This window comes from Quercus suber, unplaced genomic scaffold (assembly GCF_002906115.3).
Source record: "Quercus suber isolate HL8 unplaced genomic scaffold, Cork oak 2.0 scaffold_817, whole genome shotgun sequence".
In the NCBI taxonomy this organism is placed as follows: Eukaryota; Viridiplantae; Streptophyta; class Magnoliopsida; order Fagales; family Fagaceae; genus Quercus; species Quercus suber.
In genome coordinates this window covers 59,809-84,562 of record NW_027070247.1, presented here as the reverse complement: position 1 = coordinate 84,562, position 24,754 = coordinate 59,809, and the positions used below count along the sequence as shown (strand labels likewise).

At 33.9% G+C, this 24,754-nt stretch overlaps 1 protein-coding gene across 2 annotated transcripts in view; it reads right to left on the bottom strand.

Annotated features, from left to right (window-relative positions):
• LOC112026236 (myosin-15) overlaps positions 1-22,816 on the bottom strand; it is a 37,209-nt gene extending 14,393 nt beyond the window's left edge. Inside the window, exons 1-18 of one of the 2 annotated variants that reach the window (XM_024058920.2) lie at positions 22,695-22,816; positions 22,411-22,539; positions 22,188-22,334; positions 18,591-18,736; positions 18,348-18,504; positions 17,934-17,992; positions 9,567-9,723; positions 9,221-9,370; positions 8,968-9,104; positions 8,265-8,411; positions 8,043-8,144; positions 3,025-3,082; positions 2,764-2,865; positions 2,335-2,372; positions 2,113-2,239; positions 1,852-2,025; positions 1,310-1,441; positions 713-822 (exon numbers count right to left, since the gene is read on the bottom strand). In XM_024058920.2, coding sequence (XP_023914688.1) covers positions 713-822; positions 1,310-1,441; positions 1,852-2,025; positions 2,113-2,239; positions 2,335-2,372; positions 2,764-2,865; positions 3,025-3,082; positions 8,043-8,144; positions 8,265-8,411; positions 8,968-9,104; positions 9,221-9,370; positions 9,567-9,723; positions 17,934-17,992; positions 18,348-18,504; positions 18,591-18,736; positions 22,188-22,334; positions 22,411-22,539; positions 22,695-22,700 — 2,078 coding nt within the window. In that variant the 5' untranslated portion in view covers positions 22,701-22,816. Of the gene's footprint in view, positions 1-712; positions 823-1,309; positions 1,442-1,851; positions 2,026-2,112; positions 2,240-2,334; positions 2,373-2,763; positions 2,866-3,024; positions 3,083-8,042; positions 8,145-8,264; positions 8,412-8,967; positions 9,105-9,220; positions 9,371-9,566; positions 9,724-13,220; positions 13,280-13,633; positions 13,791-13,876; positions 14,037-17,933; positions 17,993-18,347; positions 18,505-18,590; positions 18,737-22,187; positions 22,335-22,410; positions 22,540-22,694 lie in introns of those variants that run through there. The other variant, XM_024058921.2, reaches the window with a different exon arrangement.
• Positions 22,817-24,754: the final 1,938 nt, after the last annotated feature.

The window sequence follows — 24,754 nt, the reverse complement described above, 5'->3', positions numbered from 1 at the left end:
TAAATATTTTTTCTTGTATTTTGTAAGATAATCTAAAAAACAGACGACTTTAGGAGACTAAATAAGTGATGCCATATACCTCATAAATTTTTTACCATATTTTCAAGCAAAATAACAAAGTTATTTATTTTCTCATATTACTAAAATTTAAAATAGTTTATTTTTGTGTATTTAAAAGCTAATAAGTGGGTGGGTGGGTGGTTTTAAGATCTAATAATTCAAATTATAGAAAAATCTACTAGATCAAAGAAATAAAATGTTGATGCTTAATAGAAAAGGTAAAACGTGAAATTAAAAATAATAAAAAAAAAATTGATAATTGCTTTTTCATATATAAGAATATAAATTGACACAATCAAAATTTATAATGTCAATAAGAGTACTAAAGATTCATCAAATGGGTGTTTTTTGTACAAGTATAATACAAAAAAAAACGTTCAATGAATGTTTTATGTTTCTTATTGTATTTATATAAGTAAGAGTTTTAAAGAAAAGAATGGAAAGGATGTAACCAAGTATACAAGGGTGCATACATGGGTTGCAATGCAACAATCAGCTAAAATTATAGCAATATATTATATCAAGTAAAATTATAGCTAAAACAGATTTTTTTTTTTAAGTTGCATTCAACTATTCAATATAGTACATGCGTTTTGCTAACTATGGAAGCTCTAAGATGGAGAAGCTATAAGTGAAGCATTAGTAAACCCACCATCCATCCAAAAGTTCAAGAGCTAATAAACCATAGCGATCTATAAACTCTGAATAGGTCCTTCGAGTAGGATAACCTGCCAGACTTATTCGAACAGCCTCTAAAACACCCTACACAATATAAAACCATTGTTATAGATGAAAGTGTTACTGGAACAAACAAGGTCAGACCAGCATTAGGTAATCATATTACTCTTGTAACATATTGGAACCATATGACAAACATATTGATAGAGACAGCAAAGATTTTTTTTATATTAGAATTATGCCAAATTCATACTTGAGCCCATAGTAATACCTGCATTCTTGACATATTTTAGGGAACCCACCTTTCTGGCAATGTCATGTGATGGTGATAATTTTGTTTAAAGTTAACATTCAATTCAATTCAATTTATAAATAAATAAATAAAAAGTTGACATTCAATTGTCAGTCATGTGATTAGCTCAAGTTTCTAAAAGGAAGCGATAAATCTAATCAATAAAAGATGCAGAAACACAAGATAAGAATGCCAAAAGAAAAACATGTGTGGGTAGTCCATGCATGTCTATAAGAATAAACTCCAGGACAACTAGCATAGAGGTTTCATGTTACTGACCCCACAACGTAATTGGTGTAAGATACTCAGATTTTCAAACTTGTGAGATTGATTCAAGGAGTTCGGCTTTACACAACGTATGTAATGAGGCTCTGTTGAGTTGAGAGTTTCCATGAGCGCTTGAAGTTGTTGCTAGAAACACAAAAAGAAAGATTCACAGCATCAAAGAATTGTGATCTCATTTGCCAATACGTATTAATAATTCTAATAGAAATAATATAAATTCATTCAATCAACAAAAACATTGGCTGGTACATTAGACATTGATGGAAGGAATTTAGTACTATTCCATAATTTGGAAAAAGAGGAAAAAACTTATCCATATCATGAAGCCACCTCAGCAACTAAATCCAACAAATGCTGGATTTTTACTTTTATTTTTTGTATTGAACAGATTTATTATAGAACAAATTAAAGCGGAAAAGGTGCCAAGACGCCTGTTCAAAACCAAAGCTACCTAAACGAGGGTAGATAAAGCCCAAATATCTCCATTTTCTTCCATATCAAATACGGGTTAAACCATAGATACAAAATTTTAATACCTTAAATCTTGAGGCCACAGAGGAAAATTTATATGATGACCTCGAAGATTCCTCTGGTGGTAAAGGGAAAAGACCAGCAATGAAGGAGCATTTGGAAGAAGACAACAGATTGCAATGTTCTAGCACAACATAATCACGATTTTTATCTAAAAAGGTATCTGTGTGATAAGTGACCTACAGAAAAAATAGCGGGTGAATCATTGTTAAGATTCTTTATATCACAAGATACTATTCAAAAAAATACCGTGACATATGACATGCCTTTCCAGCATAATGTGAAACAGTAAAATCTGTTTCAGAAAATTTTGCCTTCTCCAATCTTGGATGGGCCTGAAAATTCTGAAACAACTTCATTGAAAATGTTTCATGTGTTGATTTTGGGAACATGCTGCAAAAATGAAAAAATCAGGATAAGAATAATATGAAAATAAATCATTTATAAAGCAACACGCACCAATTTATATTGAAGAACTCAATTTGTACCAAGCTTCATCCAAGAGCGCAATTATCCCAATTGGTTTCTGCAAAATGGATGTAAAATACCATAAGGCTCGTGAGAAAATAGAATTTTTTTAAAGGAAAAAATGACATAAATCAATATGAAAACATTCTTTATACAGTTTTAAATAATTTTTGAAAGCTAATGTCCCACTTTATAGAATTTTTTCTTATGACATGAAAAACAATTGGCAAGGTCACTTTAAGAGTTTATACAAGAGTCTCACAATGCCAAACATTTCAAATCAGCATCAAATGCTAACCTTAGATTTTATATGACTACATGATACAAAGCTAAACAAGAAAACCAGATCCAAAACAAATCCAAAATCATACTATATTCCAAAAGATGGGAGGAAATCAACAAAAATTAGCCTGAATTGATGAAATATTTCAGACAGAATGAGCAAGAACCTTCTCAATCAAATCTAAAACATCTTGGTTGTCTATAAATTCAATGTAGCTCCAATTGATTTTTTCTTTGCTATACTCCTCCTGCTCCATCTTGAATACATGCTGGAACAAATGCACACAAAAAAAAAAAAAAAAAAAAAAAAAAAAAGGAAGAAGAAGAAGAAGTTAGCAAAACATAATATCAGATACTCTAGCTCCTATGGAACCAGTTGAATCTATATGCAAGTGTGTGAAAGCATGTTTCAGAAGATCATTACGCACCTCATTGAAATGTTGCTGCAGCTTTTCATTTGCAAAATTAATGCAAAATTGCTCAAAACTGTGGAATAAAAGTGTAAATCAATTGATGGGAAGGAGCGTGGAGATGAAAATATTTGATTCAGTTAAAAAAAAAAAAAAAAAAAAAAAAGAAGAAGAAAAAAAGAAGAAGAAGAAGAAGAGAGAGGATAAAGAGCATAGAGTAAGCTTAAAAGTAATCTTCAAAATTGATGACCCAAATGTATGAAATTTTCATCATGAGACAGGCAGCCCACGAGTGACTCTCCCAAGACAACTAAGATGTGAAATGCACAAACACCATCCAACTCAAACACAGATAAAATCAAAGCATCTAAAATCAACCACCATTTAAACATCACAAAAAAGATGTAAAAATTCTTTAAAAGTTTCTGTTATAAACCTCAGTAAAACTATATTGCACAATACCAGCAAACATACAGAGCCCCCACACACACACACACAAGGATGAGGGAAAAAAATCGACTTATTTTTTTCTAAATTTTGATATCCAAATTGATTTGAAAAATAAACAATAAAGCCAACTTTCAAAATATTCAATTTTTAACTTAACAAAAAAAATATTCATTTTTCAAGATAATTATTTCCCACATCAAGTGTAAACATAATTGTATAAATAAAATACTTCATAAATACAAATTTGGACTTTTATTCCTATTTTACAACCAAATATATCAACGGTAATAATTATTTCATTACATCATCTTCTATTCCTAGTAATACATATTACCATTCCTAATGAAAATTTCATTTAGTATACCAAAAATGCCCATAGTTTTGTTTTTTTTTAAAATATATTTCACAATGCTTCAGATATGGATCCTAGGCCACTATTTTTTTTTTTTTTGATAGGTAATATGAGTACTATTAGCGATGAAAAAATTAAAAAGAAACATACAATGCGTTCATGAGGATGAACACAGCAAAGCACAAACAGAAAACAAAGAGAGAGACTAAACTAAGAGAAGAAAAAAACTGTATTAGAAAAGAACAATTTGTAAAACCCCAACACCGAGACCAATAAAAAAGACTATGCTAGAATAAGCCTTGTAATTCAACCAACGATTTCTCAGAATCTTCAAAAGAACGACGATTACGTTCTGTCCAAATAATCCACATCAAACAACCTAGAATTAAATTTCAAATATCTGAACTATGTTTCCCAAGCCAATGACTCCAACAAAATAATAATTCCGCCACAGAGCCAAGCAAGACCCACCAAATACCCACTGAATACCGAAACCCTGAAACATTAAAACCCATAAAGAATGGGTTACATGACAATGAAGAAGGAGATGATCCACAAATTCCCCCAAGGCCACTATTTAATTGTCTTTATTGTACACAGTGAGTTGAATAGCATGTGTTTTCACAAGAATAAATCGGAAAATAAATCAGTTAAAAGAAGAAAAGTGCTACATCCACAACATTTTCACAATAAATCATTAGTAAGTTGTTATTGGTTCTAATTTGAACCCACCACTAAAATTACTTTTTTGCCCACCAATAATAGCCAGTAACAACTTGCCACTCAAGATTTAATGTTGTGAACATAATATCTCTTAAAAGAAAGCATTTGGAGATAAAGAACAATTAGACTGTAAAGTGATCTCAAAGTTAGAATCTTAAACCTATGCACTGGGAAGAAACCAAGACATCCTATGCATCCTTACAGGAAGAACCAACATCTTCCATCTAATTTTTTGTTCCAACTAACCAACATGTCATGCATCGTTACAGGAAGAACCCAAGACATCCACAGTTGAGAAACAAGAGACCAGAGTTTTCAAGCTTCGGATTAACACAAAAATCCACGAATTGTCCATTTAATTCAAATTTCAAAACATCCCAAGTCGACAATGATTGTGGTAGAATTTTGTAGGGAACTTTTTGGAGCCCCTATAAATACAGTTTCCAGGCGAGCAAAGGTGTTTTATAGATTATGGGCCAATTAAAGCACTCCATGAAATGTTCAATATTTGTAGATATTGGAATGAAGGGTTTCCCTGATGCCCTTTTGGCATGGAGTTGTTCTATTTTTCAAATGATACATTGAACCATCATCAGGCTAAGATTATACGGAAATTGTTAGGTCCATTTTATTTAATAGATTTTGCATTATGCAGACATATTTACCCTTTTTAACCGCATGGAGTAATTGCAACTTTGTCTTAAAAATAATCCCACCAGGGATAACTTAGTCTACTCATTGGCGCCTAACCGCCAGCATCCTTCATTTGAGAGAGAAAAACAGAGAAATTAGATACCAAAAGGACATTTAAAGAAACTTTTTTACACGTTAAATTTCATTAAAAAAAAAAATGCTACTCGTGCACAAGATTTATATCTATATCACAACAAACACAAACACAAAACAACGATATAAGCAAGAAAAGAAAAACATCATCTAGTGAAAGCTCAAGGAGTCCAGGAAGTCTAGTAACATGTAAAGAAATTCTAGTACCAGAATTTCATAAATCAAATTCATGTATTTTGATTTAGATAAAAACAAAAAAAAAAAACAAAAACAAAAAATCAAGAGAAAATGCAAAATTTGAGATTCAATTACCATCTCACAAGTTTTCAGAAACTATAACTCAAGTATTTGATTCCATGGAAATTTAGAGAATTTATGGCAAAATTAAAACTAAAAAAATCACAAAATCTACAGAAACGGAGTGCCACATCTTTCATAGCAACAGTGTATATCAAATCCAAAATCCATCTTAGAGCTCGACTTCTTATGCTCATCAAACCCAATATCCAACCAAGCTAGCCCTAAATCCTCCAAGATCTACTTACCAATCAATAAAAGGTAAGATTCTAATATACCCACACAGAAAAATTGCCAGTAGTAATTTATCAAAAAAAAATTGCCAGTAGGAAAAATTCATAATACCCATGTCATCATTCACTCACAATTCACACCAAATATGCCTAAAATAACAACAAAAAAAAAAATTTATGGAAATATAATATAAAAATTTTGGCAAATGCAAAGCTAGGTGCAACATCAAACCCAAAAATTCAGATTGCAATACATATAATTGGAAAAAGATTATAGTGCAATATCAATAAATAAAAAATAAATTAATAAATAAATAAAATAAAATAAAAACCCAACAAACCATGTGATTTACATTAGAACTGTGTGATGACAAATTAGTTATAGTTTGAAAGAAAGGTTTAAGAGGAAATTACAGCAACATATAAGATTATAGTAAAGAAAAATACAATAAAATTGAAGTTAGAACAATTAAATATCAACCTGTAGGTTCAAAGAGTTCAAGAAATATTCAAATCTGATTTTTTTTTTTTCAATAATTACAATGGGAGAGGGAGGATTTGAACGTCAGATGTCTATGTTGTAAACACCAGAAACTATCATTTGAACTACGAAACTCTTGGCTTAAAATCTGAAATTTCAAGAAATAAGTAAGAAAAAGCTACCTACAACAATTCAAAAGAAGCTATTTATAATAGCCTTTAGTAATTTGAGAGCCCTAATCTTTCATCTTACGTGTAATAATTAAATCCTAACCATCTAATTTCATTAGAAGGCCCATGCTACTCGTATGACCTTTTAAAATACTCAAGGCATACTAATAAATAAACATGACATTTGAAATAAAAGAACTAACAGGCCTTTTTTTTCCTTGTGGGTTTAAATTTTCCAACATCACTTCTCTCCTAGTTGGCAGAGAACTCATCCTCGAGTTCAAACTATCCTACCTTGAACTCTTGAATGTCCAACCAATCCTTACCATCCTACTCTCCTTTGCAAGAGAAGACTAATCAATATGCTACTTATCAATCTTTTATCACTCATAGTAGATCTTTGTTTTTTTTTTTTTATAATTCGATAATTGGGGGGTGAGGGGATTTGAACCCTAAATGTCTCCGTTGAAAACACTAAGAGGTGCCAACTAATTGAGGTACAAGGCTCGAGAATTGAACAAATTTTGATTCTTGACCTCTTTCTCCATAGTGGGATATGTGAAGCAAATACTAAAGAGAAATTCATGCTTACATCTGGAAACGTTAGATTACTCCTCCACAAATTTTCCCAACAATACTCTTTCACACTTCTAGTAAGATTGACATCACAAGGGAAATTTGAGAGAAACATATTAACTCCAATGAAATCATAATGTTGGATGTGCTGAGGCTCTGAGAGATTGAAACTTTATTCATCAAAAGAGAACATTACTTCTGCTGAACGAGCTAATTGTAAGGTTGAATGATTGCCTTATATAAAATCGACAGCCTTTTATGCTTGAACAGAGAAAGCCTCATCCACAGTGTGGCTTATGGGCTCATCTTTTATGCATATGACCATCTTCAACAAGCCCAATCTCCTTTCCTTGACTATACTCTTCAGGATAGTCCTTCAATTCAACTGCACACCCCAATAAATCCTCCAATTTGCCTCATGCAGCATATTCTATAGGTCCAGCATCATAAAAGGAGTTTTCATCTTCTATAGCATTGTTTTTTTTTTATAAGACCACCTTCCCATATGCCCAAGGGGTCCTGGTTGCCTTCCAAAATCTTATTTTGGATTAAAACCCTAAGAATTTTAGTATAGTCCAGACTTAAGGGTAGTGTAACATTTGAAAAGCTGCGCACTAAATTGGGATAAGGGATAAGGGTTAATGGTTAACCAAAGGAGATTAATTTTTTATTTCCCTATAAAAATATGTAGCCAGTAACAATACTAAGGGCCAAAAAATGGAAGCCAATGCTATGATTTGCATGTCAATCATAATGCAAACAACAATATAAAGTAAACCACAAAAACAAGATCCTAGAGACAAGTTTCACTGAAAGCTGAGTCCAATAGGTGTTACTACAGTTTCTACATCTTAAAGCAAATTTTAAGAGACCATGCCAATCAAAGAACATATTGGCATTCAGTAAATTAAGATGTACTAACAAATAAGCTGTAAATGTTACAAGAAAACAAATTAAACAAAGTTCACCTGTTATTCTTGAAGCATTCAAACCCGTAGATGTCCAAGACTCCAATTTGCGCTTGAGAATTCAGATCTTGCCCAACAGACCTATTGATCTTATCAACAAGCCTGAAAGAAATATCAAAATCAATAAAACTTTTCAATGCCCAAAAAATCTATGCATAAAATAAATAAATAAAATAAAATAAAATAAAAAGGTTCTTGATAGTGCAGTGAATATAAGCATACCAATCAAACAGCCGAGAATAAATCGTTTTTGCCAATGCATCCCGACTAGCAATAGCAGCAGTACAGTCAAGAGCTTTAACAATAATTCCTTCACGAGTTTGTATTGACCGAGTACAAAGTGTTGCTAGCAAGAGTTTCTCATCACACCTGATCAGAGAAGATTAGTCACCAGATAATTAAGACCAAAAGCAGCAATTACACTCCATACAGTTATTGCATGACAAGGAAAAAAATAGCCTAGCCACCAACTCAATTTGGGTCAGCTTGTTCATAACTGAAAATAAAATAATAATAATGTGATCCACATAATAACTAACTTATTCATTTCTTACTCCTTAAAAAATGTCAGCATACAACTACAGAATGAAATCCATCCATATCGTATGACAATTGCAACACACTTCTATAATCAAATGGTTAGCTTGGTCATGATTGTAGGCTCAAATCAATACTCCTTGATTCAAAATATTGGGGTTTGATGCTTATCGAGGAAACAATTTAACAATTCATTTCCAAACCTCTCCACATTTTTACATGGTCTACATTCTGTATATTCTGCTAAAAACATCCCTCAACAAATTATAAAAAGAAAAGATCCACAAACATTATGAAGGATGAATCATGGAACTGGAATTAAATATTCAGCCTGCTCAACATTGAAGCAAACAAGGCAAAATGCCAAACCATTTTGTCAATCACCAACCTGAAAAGATCAGCAGCCATCCGCATATGAAAGCTAGATTTCTGATCCTTAATAACTGAAGAGTCATGCTCTTTGCCTGGAGAAAATTCAATATTTCCTAAATGTAGAATTGCAGCCAATGTGCGAAATATAGCTTCCTGATATTGGAGATTGTGGGATGAGAATTAAGTACAGAAACAACAACACATAAGAGAGTCTCAAATGGAAAAGGCTATGCAATCATAGAAACCATGCTATGTAAAGTTTTTAAGACCTGTTCTTCATCACTTATACCAACAATGTCCATAGCCCTCCTTGTCTTCAAGTATTCCTCCAAACTGCTCACACCATCTAGTTCATACCTCCTGCTTTGATTTAAGTAGTGGAAGTGGCTTGGATGATCTAACTTGTACTTCTCGGCATCCTGGACACAAATAAACCTCAAAAACAATGTCCATGACTTAAGTATATATGATAAAAGCATCACAACACAACTCAACAAAGCCTTAATCAACACCATGCACACTTCAACGCACAATATTAACATTTAAATATAAATAAATAAAGACAATACGAGAGAGAGAGAGAGAGAGAGAGAAATAGAAAGAGAGAAAGATTACCACTCCAGAAGCACACAACTGATAGAAGCAGTGATAATTCCTTTCAGGATCTGTTATCTGAACAACACGGGACCGTTCCAAAAGGTACGTCCTGATTGCTGCACCGGATATTCTACCACTTGCATCAAACTGGATTTCAACAAACTTGCCAAATCGACTGACATGAAAAAGAAACAAAATAAAGGAGGAAATAATTAGTATGGATGGAAGTTAAATGATTGAGAACTAAAAAATTATCACTTGTCCCAAAAGATTAAGTTTTTAGGAAATGCTGAATTTAATCATTTAGCTATTACTCTAACACACTCCCTCTTAATAAGTGAGGCCTAACATTACTTATCAAAAATTAAAAATAAATAAGTGGGGCCTAACATGTGGGATTTTATCTTTTTAGATGGGAGGTAGAGGACACAAGGTTCAAACAAAGACCACCTGCTCTAATTCCACTATACATGACCACTTGTCCCAAAAGCTTAAACCTTTAGGAAAGGGTAAATTTAACCGTTTAACTACTATTCTAACAAGAAATGTGCCAATAGATAAAAGTTTATTACAAAACCATATTGAATGTAATATCATCCACATAATTGATTTATTTTATTCCAAAATTATTGCTGAATCCTTTTTTTTTTTCTTTTTTTTTGGATGAGTGATAAGTAAATCCAATAGTCTAGCTAGACTTTATATAAATAAGTAATTCTAGCTAGACTCAACATGCAGATAAACTAATTACCTGCTAATCTCGTAAGTCAAGATAAGTTCAAATTATAATGACATATCATACATGTCCTCTCCATTTACACCAACAGCTTACTCCTTTAGATATTAATCTTTAGCTGATCCTCATTCCTATGCCTTCTCTCTCTAGTAAATTAAATCTGACTTCCAGTTCTTTTGCTTATCTTTTCACCCACTTGTTCATTCAAGCTTTTTGTGTTTGACTTATGAGCATATTTTTTATACATAATTATTACATTTAACCTAACTCAACTACAGCCTATGAATCCTAAGTTAACTAATTGGTGTTTTCACATATATTCTTCCCCACAATAGTTTCCTATCCAATATCATACTCCCTATCACCTCTCTAATTAATATATCCTTCCTCAATACTTCTATAAGTTAATATAGGCCTCTGTCTGCCTCTATTCACACTATCGACTTAAATTAAATTACTCTCTCATCGATGTATTAATTCGTCATTGTGACACATGGCCAGACCAACCTAAGAGACTCTCTCATGACTTATCTTCTCCTCAAAAAAAGTCACTCCCATCTTTGACCGGTCTCATCCATCTTAACATAAATTAATTTCAGTACAACTATACATAAAAGAGCAATCCAAAACAAAAAGAAACAGAAAAAAGATAGTGCTTAAACAGTGGTATGGTACCCCATGGAGCAACTGTATGCAGCCACCCTCTCATAGCATGTGGAGACAACAGGTGGGTGGGGCCCAAAATTCTGTGAGAAAGTGGCTGCATATGAGGTCATTTTCCCATACAAAAATCTCAAAAAATAAATACTTTTTATCATATTTCCCAGGCAGAGGAAACAGTAAGGGATGGATATATCAGCCGTAACAAATTATTCCAAAAGTTATAACAAAACTATAATTTTCATAATTTCCTTTTTTAAAAATAACTTACTAAAGACTCGTTTTGATGGCTTATATATCTGACAAATGCCATCCACTGTCGTATGTAAGCAACTAGGCCTCTTGGCTTCTTTTAACAAAATAATTATCAAAAAACAAATGAACAGCTATGGTTATATGGAAAATTTGCATTATAAAAACTATGCCATATTATCATAACCATTATGGTTTCCACTATTTTAGTGAAAAACATCAGTTATCAATGTGACCAAAGAGTGTATGGCATACATAAATATTAATGTTATATACCAAAATATAAAACATAATGTCCGAACTCAACAGGTCCCATCTCTTAAAAGTAATGCACTAATTATGTAACATACATTCCTCGACAAAACAATTACCATAATTAACTAATCAATAAATATAAAAAGAAAGATACTCTAACATATAAAGCATAACAATCACAATGTAACACATCAGATGCATATCAATAAATTAATTGATTAAAAAGATACTCTCATGATCATATCACAGCACAAGAGTAAATAATGAAATATCATGCTAATTTCTTAGATTCTCAGAGGAGAAGGCAAAAACCACATGATGAAAAGGAATTTAAAGCCACAACTTGGCCAAACAATCATTAATATTACCGAAAGTGAGGAAACAAAAAGAGCTGCAGGTATCTTGATTTCAGATATCCTCCTGACAACGCCTATGGGGAAAATCTTGATTGTGGATAACCTGAGGAGGAGAAACATTATTTTGGAGACAATTGATCATTTGCTTCTTCATTGCCCTCTTGCCAGAGAGCTGTGGGATATAGTTCAGCTTTATTTGGGGTTTAATGAGTGATGTCTCTGGGGATTACAGATTACTTGGTTGCTAGCAACACAGAATTTGGGAGACATCGGAACAATAAGATTTGGAAAGCCATCCCTCATTCATGTGGTGCCTATGCCGAGAAAGATATGCTAGAAATTAAGGGATGTGAAAGGACAATTAAAGACGAAATTGCAATTCCTTGGAACCTCGTGTGAATGGATGACTGCATCAGGAATTATTCTCTCCCCAACTTCTAGAATTTAAAGATCATTGTAATTTTAGAGCTTTGTTTGATATAAATCTAGTAGATGTACCTTGTACTTGGTGCATTCCATTTATCGTAATATAAATTCTTATTTATCAAAAATATGTATATTCACTTTCATTTCTTTTCCTTGACTTTCTTGGCAACCAACACACACCCTCTCTCTCTCTCTGCATGTCACACTCTATCACACCAACCTCAATCCCCTCATTAAACACGGTTATTGAGCCTCAAGACTTGGAAATTTACAACTAAGGTAGTGAATACACTCCTGGGGGTGACTGTCGCTAAGTTTGGATAGTTTTGTGGGAGTTCAAACCATCTAGGCAATCCCTTCAGTTTTGGAAAATGACGAACCCAACTGCACTGTTGGAGGCTTTCTACCTGGTGCGGTCAAATTCACTAGGGTCGACAATCAATTTTCTCAGTTTTGACATAGATCTCAATAGAGTATCGTAACCATAAAGGAGAATCTAAGAGAATTAAAGCAGTTCAGCTAAAACTAAAAGTCATCAAGATTGGTGAAGATCACGTTGTGCAACTTGGAGTAGAGAGATGCGCATGGAGGGAAGAGAAATGTATAGCAATGAAAGAGAGAGATGTATGTGCAATGTTCAAAACTCCAGCTCAATGGATTTCAATGTAATGAAAGAGGTGAGTGACCATGAGAGCTTGTAGAGAGAGAAACCGTTGGGCTGAAGCGGCAGCAAATTGGGATTAAAGGGCGAAGTTTGGGTAAGAATTGGATATGGCTCGACTTAAAGTTGGTTTCACATGGGCTGTTTTTGAGACGGGTTCTATGTGGCATTTTTGTACCTTTTTTTAGCTAATTGTTATTTTCATTAAAATACTGATTTTGCCTTTTTTTAATGCCAAATTATCTTTTTTAGGATTTTTTTTTTTTTTTTGAGTGCGTAACAAATTAAACCCTAAAACTTAAAAAAAAAAAAAAAAAAAAACCCACCTTGAATTGTCATTTCTAACAGTCCTCGCATTACCAAATGCCTCCAAAAGTGGGTTTGACTGAATCATGCAGAAACCAGAGTCAGCACAGTCGATAGCAAAATTTTAAACACAACAATTTCAATAATGTAAAATAAAATAAAACTTGGCAAGTCCATTATCACAAACAAACAGGATCTAAGCTTTTTTCCATATTCAATTCAAGTTGTAGACCAAGTGGTCCATCCTAAACGAAGTCCCTAATTATAAACCTAAACCATATCTCTTCTTAGCTACCAACTTTTTTTATGTGGTGACCAAAAGTATTCTGCTCTATCAACTAACCAAATAATAAAAATAACACCTATATATAATGAATATTGTACATATTGTGGCTATATTAGGTAATTAGATTGACTCCATGAAAACTCTTACTTCAAGAACTTGCTGCTCAACTGTTCTGTCGTCACCAGCAGCACGGCCACCAACATAAGTAAGATACTGCATAATCAATTTTGTTGTCTCAGTCTTCCCAGCCCCACTTTCTCCACTGACCAGTATAGATTGGCTTCGGCCATCATCTATCATTGCTCTATAACAAAAATCCAAAGAAAATCACTAAACATGGAATAGCATAATGTGTATGCACAACTTATACAACATTTGAAAGTAACAAACCTATATGACGCATCAGCCACAGCAAAAACATGGGGACTTAGCTCTCCAAATGGAGCTCCTTTATACTGCTCCATCATGTGGACATCGTACAGGTGTGGAAGCTTTGTGAATGGGTTCACAGCTATCAAAATGCTTCCCGTATATGTCTATCAGAGACAAAAGATAATAATTCATGTGTCAGTTCAATATCCCAGAAGTTTATATTAAGAATTGATAAAACTAAAACTCCCACTATTTCATGTGAATTTACAGCATGACAATTATGGCATTTACAGAAATATATCAAGTTGCAGACTAGTTAGCAGTCATTTAAAACCCTACTAAATATGAAAATTGAGAACACAAGAATCAAGGCAATATTAAGTGGGGGAAAATAGCATACAAGCAATTAGTAGATGTAGTATATGGTTTCTTCCTGTGGCGTGCTGCTTTAAAACGACATGCACATTTGACCAATGTGAATACCCGTGATTTGCTCCATATGGAGCTTGGTTTTTAGAATGTTTGGGCTCCCTTGGGTGTTGCCAATGAGTGCGGTTTATCTTTTATCTGGGAGGAGAAATTGGTTTGTGAAGCAATTTTCAGCGATTTGAAACTTTGAACCATTATGTTTGATGTGGCTATTGTGAAAGGAACACAATTATCATACTTTTGAGAATACGGTCACATCAAAGAACCAGCTTGAAGTCTTGGTAATTCAAATTTTGTTTGATTGGTACTGTAGTTGTGGTCTCACCGTAGTACCACTCTACTAAATTTTAGAGAATCGCATTCTTTTTGTACAATTTTTTTGCAATTATTTTAATTTACAAAGTGCTCATCATCATGAGCCTGTCTTAACATTTTTTTTATTAATAAATTATACTGCTTATCAAAAACAGATAATAAAAATTTATTATTAAACCCCCCCCCCCCAAAAAGAGAAAAACTCTCTTTAAAGGCTTCTATTCTAGTGACCATATTATAGTACTTAATACAAATGTAATGGGTCCATCTACCACTTGGTAGGCTATCAAGTGGTATATAAGTCTCTGCATAGCCTGGACAAGCACATGGCATGCTTTTTAACAAGCCAGCAACCCTTACATGCACTATACACGGTTGGCGCCTTGGAACAGCCCTCTAATATTGAGAAATTCTGTCTAATGGCATTCAATCACTAAATCCATTGACATCTGCATAAGAGATTTTGATATTAAGCAATAGTAACTTTTTCTCTTATTTTGAATTGTAAGAGAGACCAAAAAATAAAATCCCTCTCTTTCTCCATTTTCTTTGAGGCACTCCACAAGGAGCAAGCAAGTCTCAATGATGAGACACCCATGCTAGGATCTCAATTCTCATTAGGAGGTAAACCCAAGGACCTATGTTTTAAAAGGATACAGATCTACTAATCCTGCAGTAGAAGAATGCAATTTGAAAGAAATTCAATTTTCAATGCTATCTAACTATTGAGTCATGCACCAATCTGGAAGCACAAAAGGCCATCCCTAGCAATTAGATTTAAATTTTTCATTTTTAAAACTTGGTGGGATGGGTCTGACCTCTCCCAAACCCAACAAAAGTGAGAGCTTTGTGCATCGGGTGTGACTTTTTTAAAAAAACAATGTTAGAACAGCTGGCTGCCCATGGCAACCACATCATAACTATAAAGATGACTCCATGAAGTTAGTGCACTTTAATAAAGCCCTGTTAGGGAAATGGTTATGGAGGTTTGGTAGAGAAGGCACTCATCTTTGGAGAAGGGTTATTGCAACTAAATATGGAGAGAGTCAAGGGGGGTGGACTACTAAAGCATGTAGAAGGACCCACGGATGTGGTCTGTGGCGTGGTATTCATGATGGATGGGAGAGTTTCTCCAAACATGTGGCCCTAGTGGTGGGTGATGGCACTCGTATTCTTTTTTGGCATGATAAGTGGGTTGGAGAGAACATACTTAAAATGCTCTATCCTCAGTTGTATGCGTGTTCTAATGAGAAGGATGCTTGCATTTCTGATGTATTATGCTATCGGGAGAGTGGAAATGATAGATTTTGGAATGTGAGATTTTACAGGGGTTTTCATGAAAGGGAGTTAGAGGCTGCCTTCTCTTTCCTTGAGTTCATTCAATCCTGGATCCCTAAGGGTGTTAGGAGTGACACTTCTCATTGGTGTCTCAATGGGAATGGCAAGTTTGATACTCGGTCATATTACAATAATATTCGAGGTGCATCGGCCCCCAATTTTCCGTGGAAGGGTGTTTGGAGAGTTAAGATTCCTAAGAGGGTGGCATTTTTTGTGTGGACAGCGGTTCATGGGCAGATCCTTACATTGGATAATCTTATGCTTAGGGGGCGCATTTTGGTGAATTGGTGTTGTATGTGCCGTCGTAATGAGGAAACTGTGGATCATCTCCTCCTCCATTGTCCTCTAGCTCACTCACTGTGGGTTTACATGTATCAGATTTTTGGGATCCAATGGGTTATGCCANTAAAACTTAAAAAAAAAAAAAAAAAAACTGATAAGTAATAAACTTCATTGAAAATAGAAGAGAAAATACATAGGGAAAAAAAAAACACACAGGCCGTGTGCTAGAAGCAACAGGGGAAAAAACTAAGTAACAATGAAAGTACAAAAATCAAGCATATCAAGTAAAGAAATAAAAGTAAAAAAACCCGTAGCATTTTCCCAATCAAACAAATTATGAAAAAACTCATGAATCGATCTTTCATTCCGTCAAAGGTACGTGTATTCATTTCCCTCCAAATGACCCACATAAGACAGTGAGGGATCATTCTCCAAAGCACCTTAGATCTAAGTCTGTTGAACTTGTTTGACCAACTTGCCAAAAGTTCCACAATACTACACGACATGACCCAATGAACCCAAAATAGTGAACACACCATATTCCAAGGCACTTGAGATACTAAGCAGTGTAGGAGTAAGTGGTCAATGGTCTCCCCATTCCTCTTGCACATACAAGACCAATCCACCACCACCACTTTTCGCCTCCTTAAATTATCAATGGTTAAAATTTTCCCCAAAGCCGCTGTCTAAATAAAGAAACTAACCTTTGGATAATTTTAAATAAAAAGTAACAATTTTAAACCCTATAATTTCAAAATTAATAAATCAAACCTTGAGGTATCAAAAAGTAACAAATTAAACCATCAATCGATGTTGTTAAACCATAAACACAATAGGTGAGGTTTAATTGTTAAGTTTTTTTTTTTTTTTTTGATAAGTATTTAATTGTTACGTTTTGAAACCACATGATTTAATTTGTTACTTTTAAAACTACAAGGAATAAAATGTTAAACCCCTATATTATAGGATTTAAAATATAATTTTCCCTTTTTATGATTAAGTGACAAAAGTATTATGTTAGTGATGTCAGTATTTCCTATCAACTATATGATGGAAAGGACGAGAATGAGACTTTGTTAAAAAATGTTCAAGGACAAACATGAAACACTAAATTTGTTGAGGACCAAAATGAAAACAACCCTAAAAGATGAGAACCAAAAGCATATTTTAGTTTTTTTTAATTATTTGCTATCCCTCTCTCTCATCAATAACCTAATAAATAAATTTCTTAATTGCTTTTTTAGTATGTGTTTAAAGTTGACACATCTATTCATAAGACTAAATAACCCAATTGCTATAATTTTCATTATTTCCTACTAGAAAAAATAATTTACTGAAGATGGTTTTGGTTGCTTATATATAGATATATATCTGATATGCCATCCACTGCTAGGGTTACACTTACTTGGCATCTTTCAAGATTTTACAAAATTATTTATTATCAAAAAATCTACTGTTATGGTTATAAAGAGATATTCTAATATATATAGCATATCAATCACAATGCAACACCATGGCCAAATGTATATCAATAAATTAATTAATTAATAAGTATCACGGCACAAGGGTAAATAATGAAATACCAAGCTAATTTCTTAGATTTTTTGGGGAGGAGAAGGGAGAAGGCAAAACCACATGATGGCAAGCCATTTAACTTCGTCGAATAATTGAGCATTATTACTGAAAGTGAGAAAAGTATACATAAACCCACCTTGAATTGTCATTTCTAACAGTCCTCGCATTACCAAATGCCTCCAAAAGTGGGTTTGACTGAATCATGCAGAAACCAGAGTCAGCACAGTCGATAGCAAAATTTTAAACACAACAATTTCAATAATGTAAAATAAAATAAAACTTGGCAAGTCCATTATCACAAACAAACAGGATCTAAGCTTTTTTCCATATTCAATTCAAGTTGTAGACCAAGTGGTCCATCCTAAACGAAGTCCCTAATTATAAACCTAAACCATATCTCTTCTTAGCTACCAACTTTTATTTATGTGGTGACCAAAAGTATTCTGCTCTATCAACTAACCAAATAATAAAAATAACACCTATATATAATGAATATTGTACATATTGTGGCTATATTAGGTAATTAGATTGACTCCATGAAAACTCTTACTTCAAGAACTTGCTGCTCAACTGTTCTGTCGTCACCAGCAGCACGGCCACCAACATAAGTAAGATACTGCATAATCAATTTTGTTGTCTCAGTCTTCCCAGCCCCACTTTCTCCACTGACCAGTATAGATTGGCTTCGGCCATCATCTATCATTGCTCTATAACAAAAATCCAAAGAAAATCACTAAACATGGAATAGCATAATGTGTATGCACAACTTATACAACATTTGAAAGTAACAAACCTATATGACGCATCAGCCACAGCAAAAACATGGGGACTTAGCTCTCCAAATGGAGCTCCTTTATACTGCTCCATCATGTGGACATCGTACAGGTGTGGAAGCTTTGTGAATGGGTTCACAGCTATCAAAATGCTTCCCGTATATGTCTATCAGAGACAAAAGATAATAATTCATGTGTCAGTTCAATATCCCAGAAGTTTATATTAAGAATTGATAAAACTAAAACTCCCACTATTTCATGTGAATTTACAGCATGACAATTATGGCATTTACAGAAATATATCAAGTTGCAGACTAGTTAGCAGTCATTTAAAACCCTACTAAATATGAAAATTGAGAACACAAGAATCAAGGCAATATTAAGTGGGGGAAAATAGCATACAAGCAATTAGTAGATGTAGTATATGGTTTCTTCCTGTGGCGTGCTGCTTTAAAACGACATGCACATTTGACCAATGTGAATACCCGTGATTTGCTCCATATGGAGCTTGGTTTTTAGAATGTTTGGGCTCCCTTGGGTGTTGCCAATGAGTGCGGTTTATCTTTTATCTGGGAGGAGAAATTGGTTTGTGAAGCAATTTTCAGCGATTTGAAACTTTGAACCATTATGTTTGATGTGGCTATTGTGAAAGGAACACAATTATCATACTTTTGAGAATACGGTCACATCAAAGAACCAGCTTGAAGTCTTGGTAATTCAAATTTTGTTTGATTGGTACTGTAGTTGTGGTCTCACCGTAGTACCACTCTACTAAATTTTAGAGAATCGCATTCTTTTTGTACAATTTTTTTGCAATTATTTTAATTTACAAAGTGCTCATCATCATGAGCCTGTCTTAACATTTTTTTTATTAATAAATTATACTGCTTATCAAAAACAGATAATAAAAATTTATTATTAAACCCCCCCCCCCCAAAAAGAGAAAAACTCTCTTTAAAGGCTTCTATTCTAGTGACCATATTATAGTACTTAATACAAATGTAATGGGTCCATCTACCACTTGGTAGGCTATCAAGTGGTATATAAGTCTCTGCATAGCCTGGACAAGCACATGGCATGCTTTTTAACAAGCCAGCAACCCTTACATGCACTATACACGGTTGGCGCCTTGGAACAGCCCTCTAATATTGAGAAATTCTGTCTAATGGCATTCAATCACTAAATCCATTGACATCTGCATAAGAGATTTTGATATTAAGCAATAGTAACTTTTTCTCTTATTTTGAATTGTAAGAGAGACCAAAAAATAAAATCCCTCTCTTTCTCCATTTTCTTTGAGGCACTCCACAAGGAGCAAGCAAGTCTCAATGATGAGACACCCATGCTAGGATCTCAATTCTCATTAGGAGGTAAACCCAAGGACCTATGTTTTAAAAGGATACAGATCTACTAATCCTGCAGTAGAAGAATGCAATTTGAAAGAAATTCAATTTTCAATGCTATCTAACTATTGAGTCATGCACCAATCTGGAAGCACAAAAGGCCATCCCTAGCAATTAGATTTAAAATTTTTCATTTTTAAAACTTGGTGGGATGGGTCTGACCTCTCCCAAACCCAACAAAAGTGAGAGCTTTGTGCATCGGGTGTGACTTTTTTAAAAAAACAATGTTAGAACAGCTGGCTGCCCATGGCAACCACATCATAACTATAAAGATGACTCCATGAAGTTAGTGCACTTTAATAAAGCCCTGTTAGGGAAATGGTTATGGAGGTTTGGTAGAGAAGGCACTCATCTTTGGAGAAGGGTTATTGCAACTAAATATGGAGAGAGTCAAGGGGGGTGGACTACTAAAGCATGTAGAAGGACCCACGGATGTGGTCTGTGGCGTGGTATTCATGATGGATGGGAGAGTTTCTCCAAACATGTGGCCCTAGTGGTGGGTGATGGCACTCGTATTCTTTTTTGGCATGATAAGTGGGTTGGAGAGAACATACTTAAAATGCTCTATCCTCAGTTGTATGCGTGTTCTAATGAGAAGGATGCTTGCATTTCTGATGTATTATGCTATCGGGAGAGTGGAAATGATAGATTTTGGAATGTGAGATTTTACAGGGGTTTTCATGAAAGGGAGTTAGAGGCTGCCTTCTCTTTCCTTGAGTTCATTCAATCCTGGATCCCTAAGGGTGTTAGGAGTGACACTTCTCATTGGTGTCTCAATGGGAATGGCAAGTTTGATACTCGGTCATATTACAATAATATTCGAGGTGCATCGGCCCCCAATTTTCCGTGGAAGGGTGTTTGGAGAGTTAAGATTCCTAAGAGGGTGGCATTTTTTGTGGACAGCGGTTCATGGGCAGATCCTTACATTGGTAATCTTATGCTTAGGGGCGCATTTTGGTGAATTGGTGTTGTATGTGCCGTCGTAATGAGGAAACTGTGGATATCATCTCTCCTCCATTGTCCTCTAGCTCACTCACTTTGTGGTAGCCTCTGTGGAAAGTTTGGTGTATTGTTGGCGCAATTGGCTGGGAAAATTTCATTCAAAAATATGGAATATGGTTCCTGGCTGTTTGATGTGGATTGTTTGGACGGAAAGAAACCGGCGCTCTTGAGGATACTCAGAAATCTTTGGTTCAATTACAAGCTCTATGCCAGAAGACCTTATTTGATTGGTCTAAGAGTTGGGGCTTATCGGATTGTTCCACTATCTTAGAATTTATTTCTTCTCTTAGTTGTGCACTTTAAGTTTTTCTTGTTGTTTGATGTTGTTTTGTTTGTTTGTTGCTTTTCATTGTATTTGCTTTTGTTAGTGTTAAAGTTTGTTTAATAATATACTTATTACCTATCAAAAAAAAAAGATGACTAAGCGTGATTGAGCGAAACAGCCACCAACGGAACTCTTATTCAGGCAATACGGCATTTACATTTTATCTGTGTAACAAATTTGACCACTAATAACTTCTTTCCATTCATGGATGGCCATAATCCCAAAATTAATACCAGCTTGGCATGCACAATCAGAATTTATACCCTTTATTTGACTACTAAAAATTCGTTTCCCACCAAGAGCCTTGTAGTTCAACTAGCACAGTGGCACCTCCTAGTGTCTCCAACATAGACATCCAGGTTTCAAACTCGTCCTCCCCCAACTACCGAATTATCCAAAAAATAATTTAAAATTTTGTTTCTATTTAAAAATAAATAAATGAAAAATTAGCGATCCGCTGCATTAACTCAAAGAATTAAAGGACATGAGCATCATTATAACCAACTCCGGAGAACAAACTATAATAACTAACACATTTGCCAGCTTTAACTTATGATTAATTTGACTTCGGCATAACCCCAACTCACAAAAAAGGAAATGCCCATTTTTCATATCAGATACCAACACAGAGTGCAATGCTCAAGGCCCCCCACTCCCCAGTTTGACTTCTTACCCCAACACAGTTTCAAATTATCCCATTCTTTTTTTGTCGCATTAGCTTAAAGAACTTGAATCCAAACACAAAATCAGAATCTAATTAACCACTAAAGACAAAAAAAAAAAATCCACTCAAAACAACATGATTAAGTCCACAATTGGCCATTAAACTAACCAATCCTCCATAATCACACACCACAAAATTTTTAAAAAATGACTTTTTGACTCACATATATATCATTGAGAGCATATCTCCTCTGAAGATTGTAAAGCACACCAGGCTCATTCAAATACGTCAACTTGGTCATGTCGTCCACTCCAACATGATCTTCCTCGTCCGCATCTCTCGGAAACAATTTCGCCGGCGAAGCCAATACCTAAACCAACCAAAACCAAAAAAAGTCAAAATTTACACACAGAGAAAAAGGACAAGATTAGTTTTTCGTTTTTCACCTTCTTTCCCGAAGAGGTGACGACTTGGACTTGTTTGCCAACGGAGCCGAGGACCTCAGCTGGTACCCAAGCCAAATCTCTGTCCTCGGCCCAAACCTTTGAGCCCTTGCGGACACTCATCTTCGGTTCCTGTGTGAGAATGAGCGTGGTGAAGGTGAATGAAACCCTAGAATTTTCGCAAAACAAAAGGAGGGGGTTTTGAAATTGAAATTTGAAAACCCTAAAAAAGAACAGAGAGCGACAAACAAAAATAAAAAGGAGAGAGAGAGAGAGAATGAACTTACGGGCATTTGTTCGTTTTAGGTGAAATTTTTTGGGTTCCCGCCCTAACAGGTATGTAGGCTAATGACTCAAAAATGGCGAAACTTTTTTATATCGTATTCGACACGTCACCCCTACCATTACAGGATTTTTGTTTTTTTCTTTCAAAAATACAAGTTTTAATTAATTGGAAGTTGCAACGTCTATGGAAAAACCAAACGGTAAGCTTGAGTGACCTTTCCTTTTTTGTTTTTTTTTTTTTTTTTTAACTTTTTCTTGTTTAGTTTAAAGTGAAGAGTGGCTATTCCGCATCTGGCTGTTGTCACTTTCATTTCTATTTTTTTGGGCCGAAAGAGATTAATTAGGAGAAAGAGAAATGATACATCAAGCCACGTCCAAAAAAAAATATTTATATATCCATAATATTTTCTTTTTTGAGACACTTTTACAATAATATTTTCATAACACTTTTACGATAAATTTTAAGTAACAAGTTTGGTTATTATTATTGTGGCAAAAAAATAATTTTAGTATTAGGTTCAAATTTGAACTAATAACAACTAATTACCTATAATTTGTTGTAAAAATATTATGAACATAACACATTTCATTAATTAATTAGTATACCTTTAATGGAAACAAGTGAGTACTAGTAGCTACTATCATATTCTCTCTTTATGTTTTTTTTTTTAATTGGAGGAGATTAAACTACGTTATATACTCTTTTTAGGAAAATAAAATGTTTAGGTGAAGCTATAACTCTTAAGTCTTAAGATAGCTTGGCAGGGCAGTTGTCTTGTTTTTTCTTTTTTAAGAAGAAGAGGAGAAGAATGAGGTAAGCATGTTTTGACACTTACATAATCAACGTCCAACTTGTACCTACCATTACAGTAAAGATGCAAATAATCCAAGATTATTAGGGCCCATTTGGTAAAGGAGTTTTAGTAATATTGTTTGTGATTTTTAAAATACGTGTAGATGAAAATATGTGTAAAAATGTATGTAATGTAAAAATGAGTTATTTTAACAACTCTACCAAACGGGCTCTTCACTTCTTCTTTTTTTCTATTTTTATGAAAAATTAAAATCGTTTCTAACGCCTTAAATTATACACCCATGGAAAATTTAATCTAGAACCTTGACAAAAGCACCATTGATATTGATCTTTTTGCTATAATCGTTGTGAATATAATAGCCTTAAAGTTTTTTTTTTTTTTTTTTTTAAAGCCTAGTGTCTAGATCTAATTTGGTATCTTGAAATTGATGAGAACCACGGATAGGTAAACAAATATTGCCTAATATAAATAATTATAGTTAATTTATACTATTATTTAAAGAGCTTCTCCTGTTTGGATTTCTCATTTTTTATGCCTAAAATACCCTCATCATACTTACTTACAAGTTTTCAACTACTGGGGATAAATATGAAAATTAAAACTTTTACACTTTAAGACCCACAAACTCACGTACGCTTTGCAGTTTCTATCTCACTTTCTATTTCTCATTCTTCTTTAGATTGAAGACATTTAGTTTAGCTCTACATCCCGCTTTCTTTTTCTTTAAATTAAAGACATTTACTGTCAAATGCTCCAACAAATTTTCAGGTTCTATGTTTTGCAAGTTCTTCTTTGTTTTATTTTCTTTTGTTTATGATTGACTTTCTTTGAATTTTACATTTTTTTTTCTTTTTTTCTTTTTTATGTGTATCACGTTAACTCTCTCTCTCTCTCTCTCTCTCTCTCTCTCTCTCTCTCTTTTCTTTTTTTTTTTTATATGTAATTTTGAAATGAATGGTTCATTCATATAATCTATCACTATACTTCTTAATGAATTGTAATTTCATATTGTAGGTATTGTTATCCAAAAACAGGGCTGCTTTATGCTATAAAAGAAGCATTGAAAATCATTCGTGGATAGTTAAACAGTATGGCTTCCCTTACCTTCTTTAGTAGCCTTTGTTTACATTTTATTTTGAATTGAAATAAAAATAGTTACCATAATCCCAGCAATTGGTTTCAAGTTTCAACGTTCAAACTTCAAAAGTACCCAACTTTGAAAACAAGGAAAAAGAAAATAAAAAGCA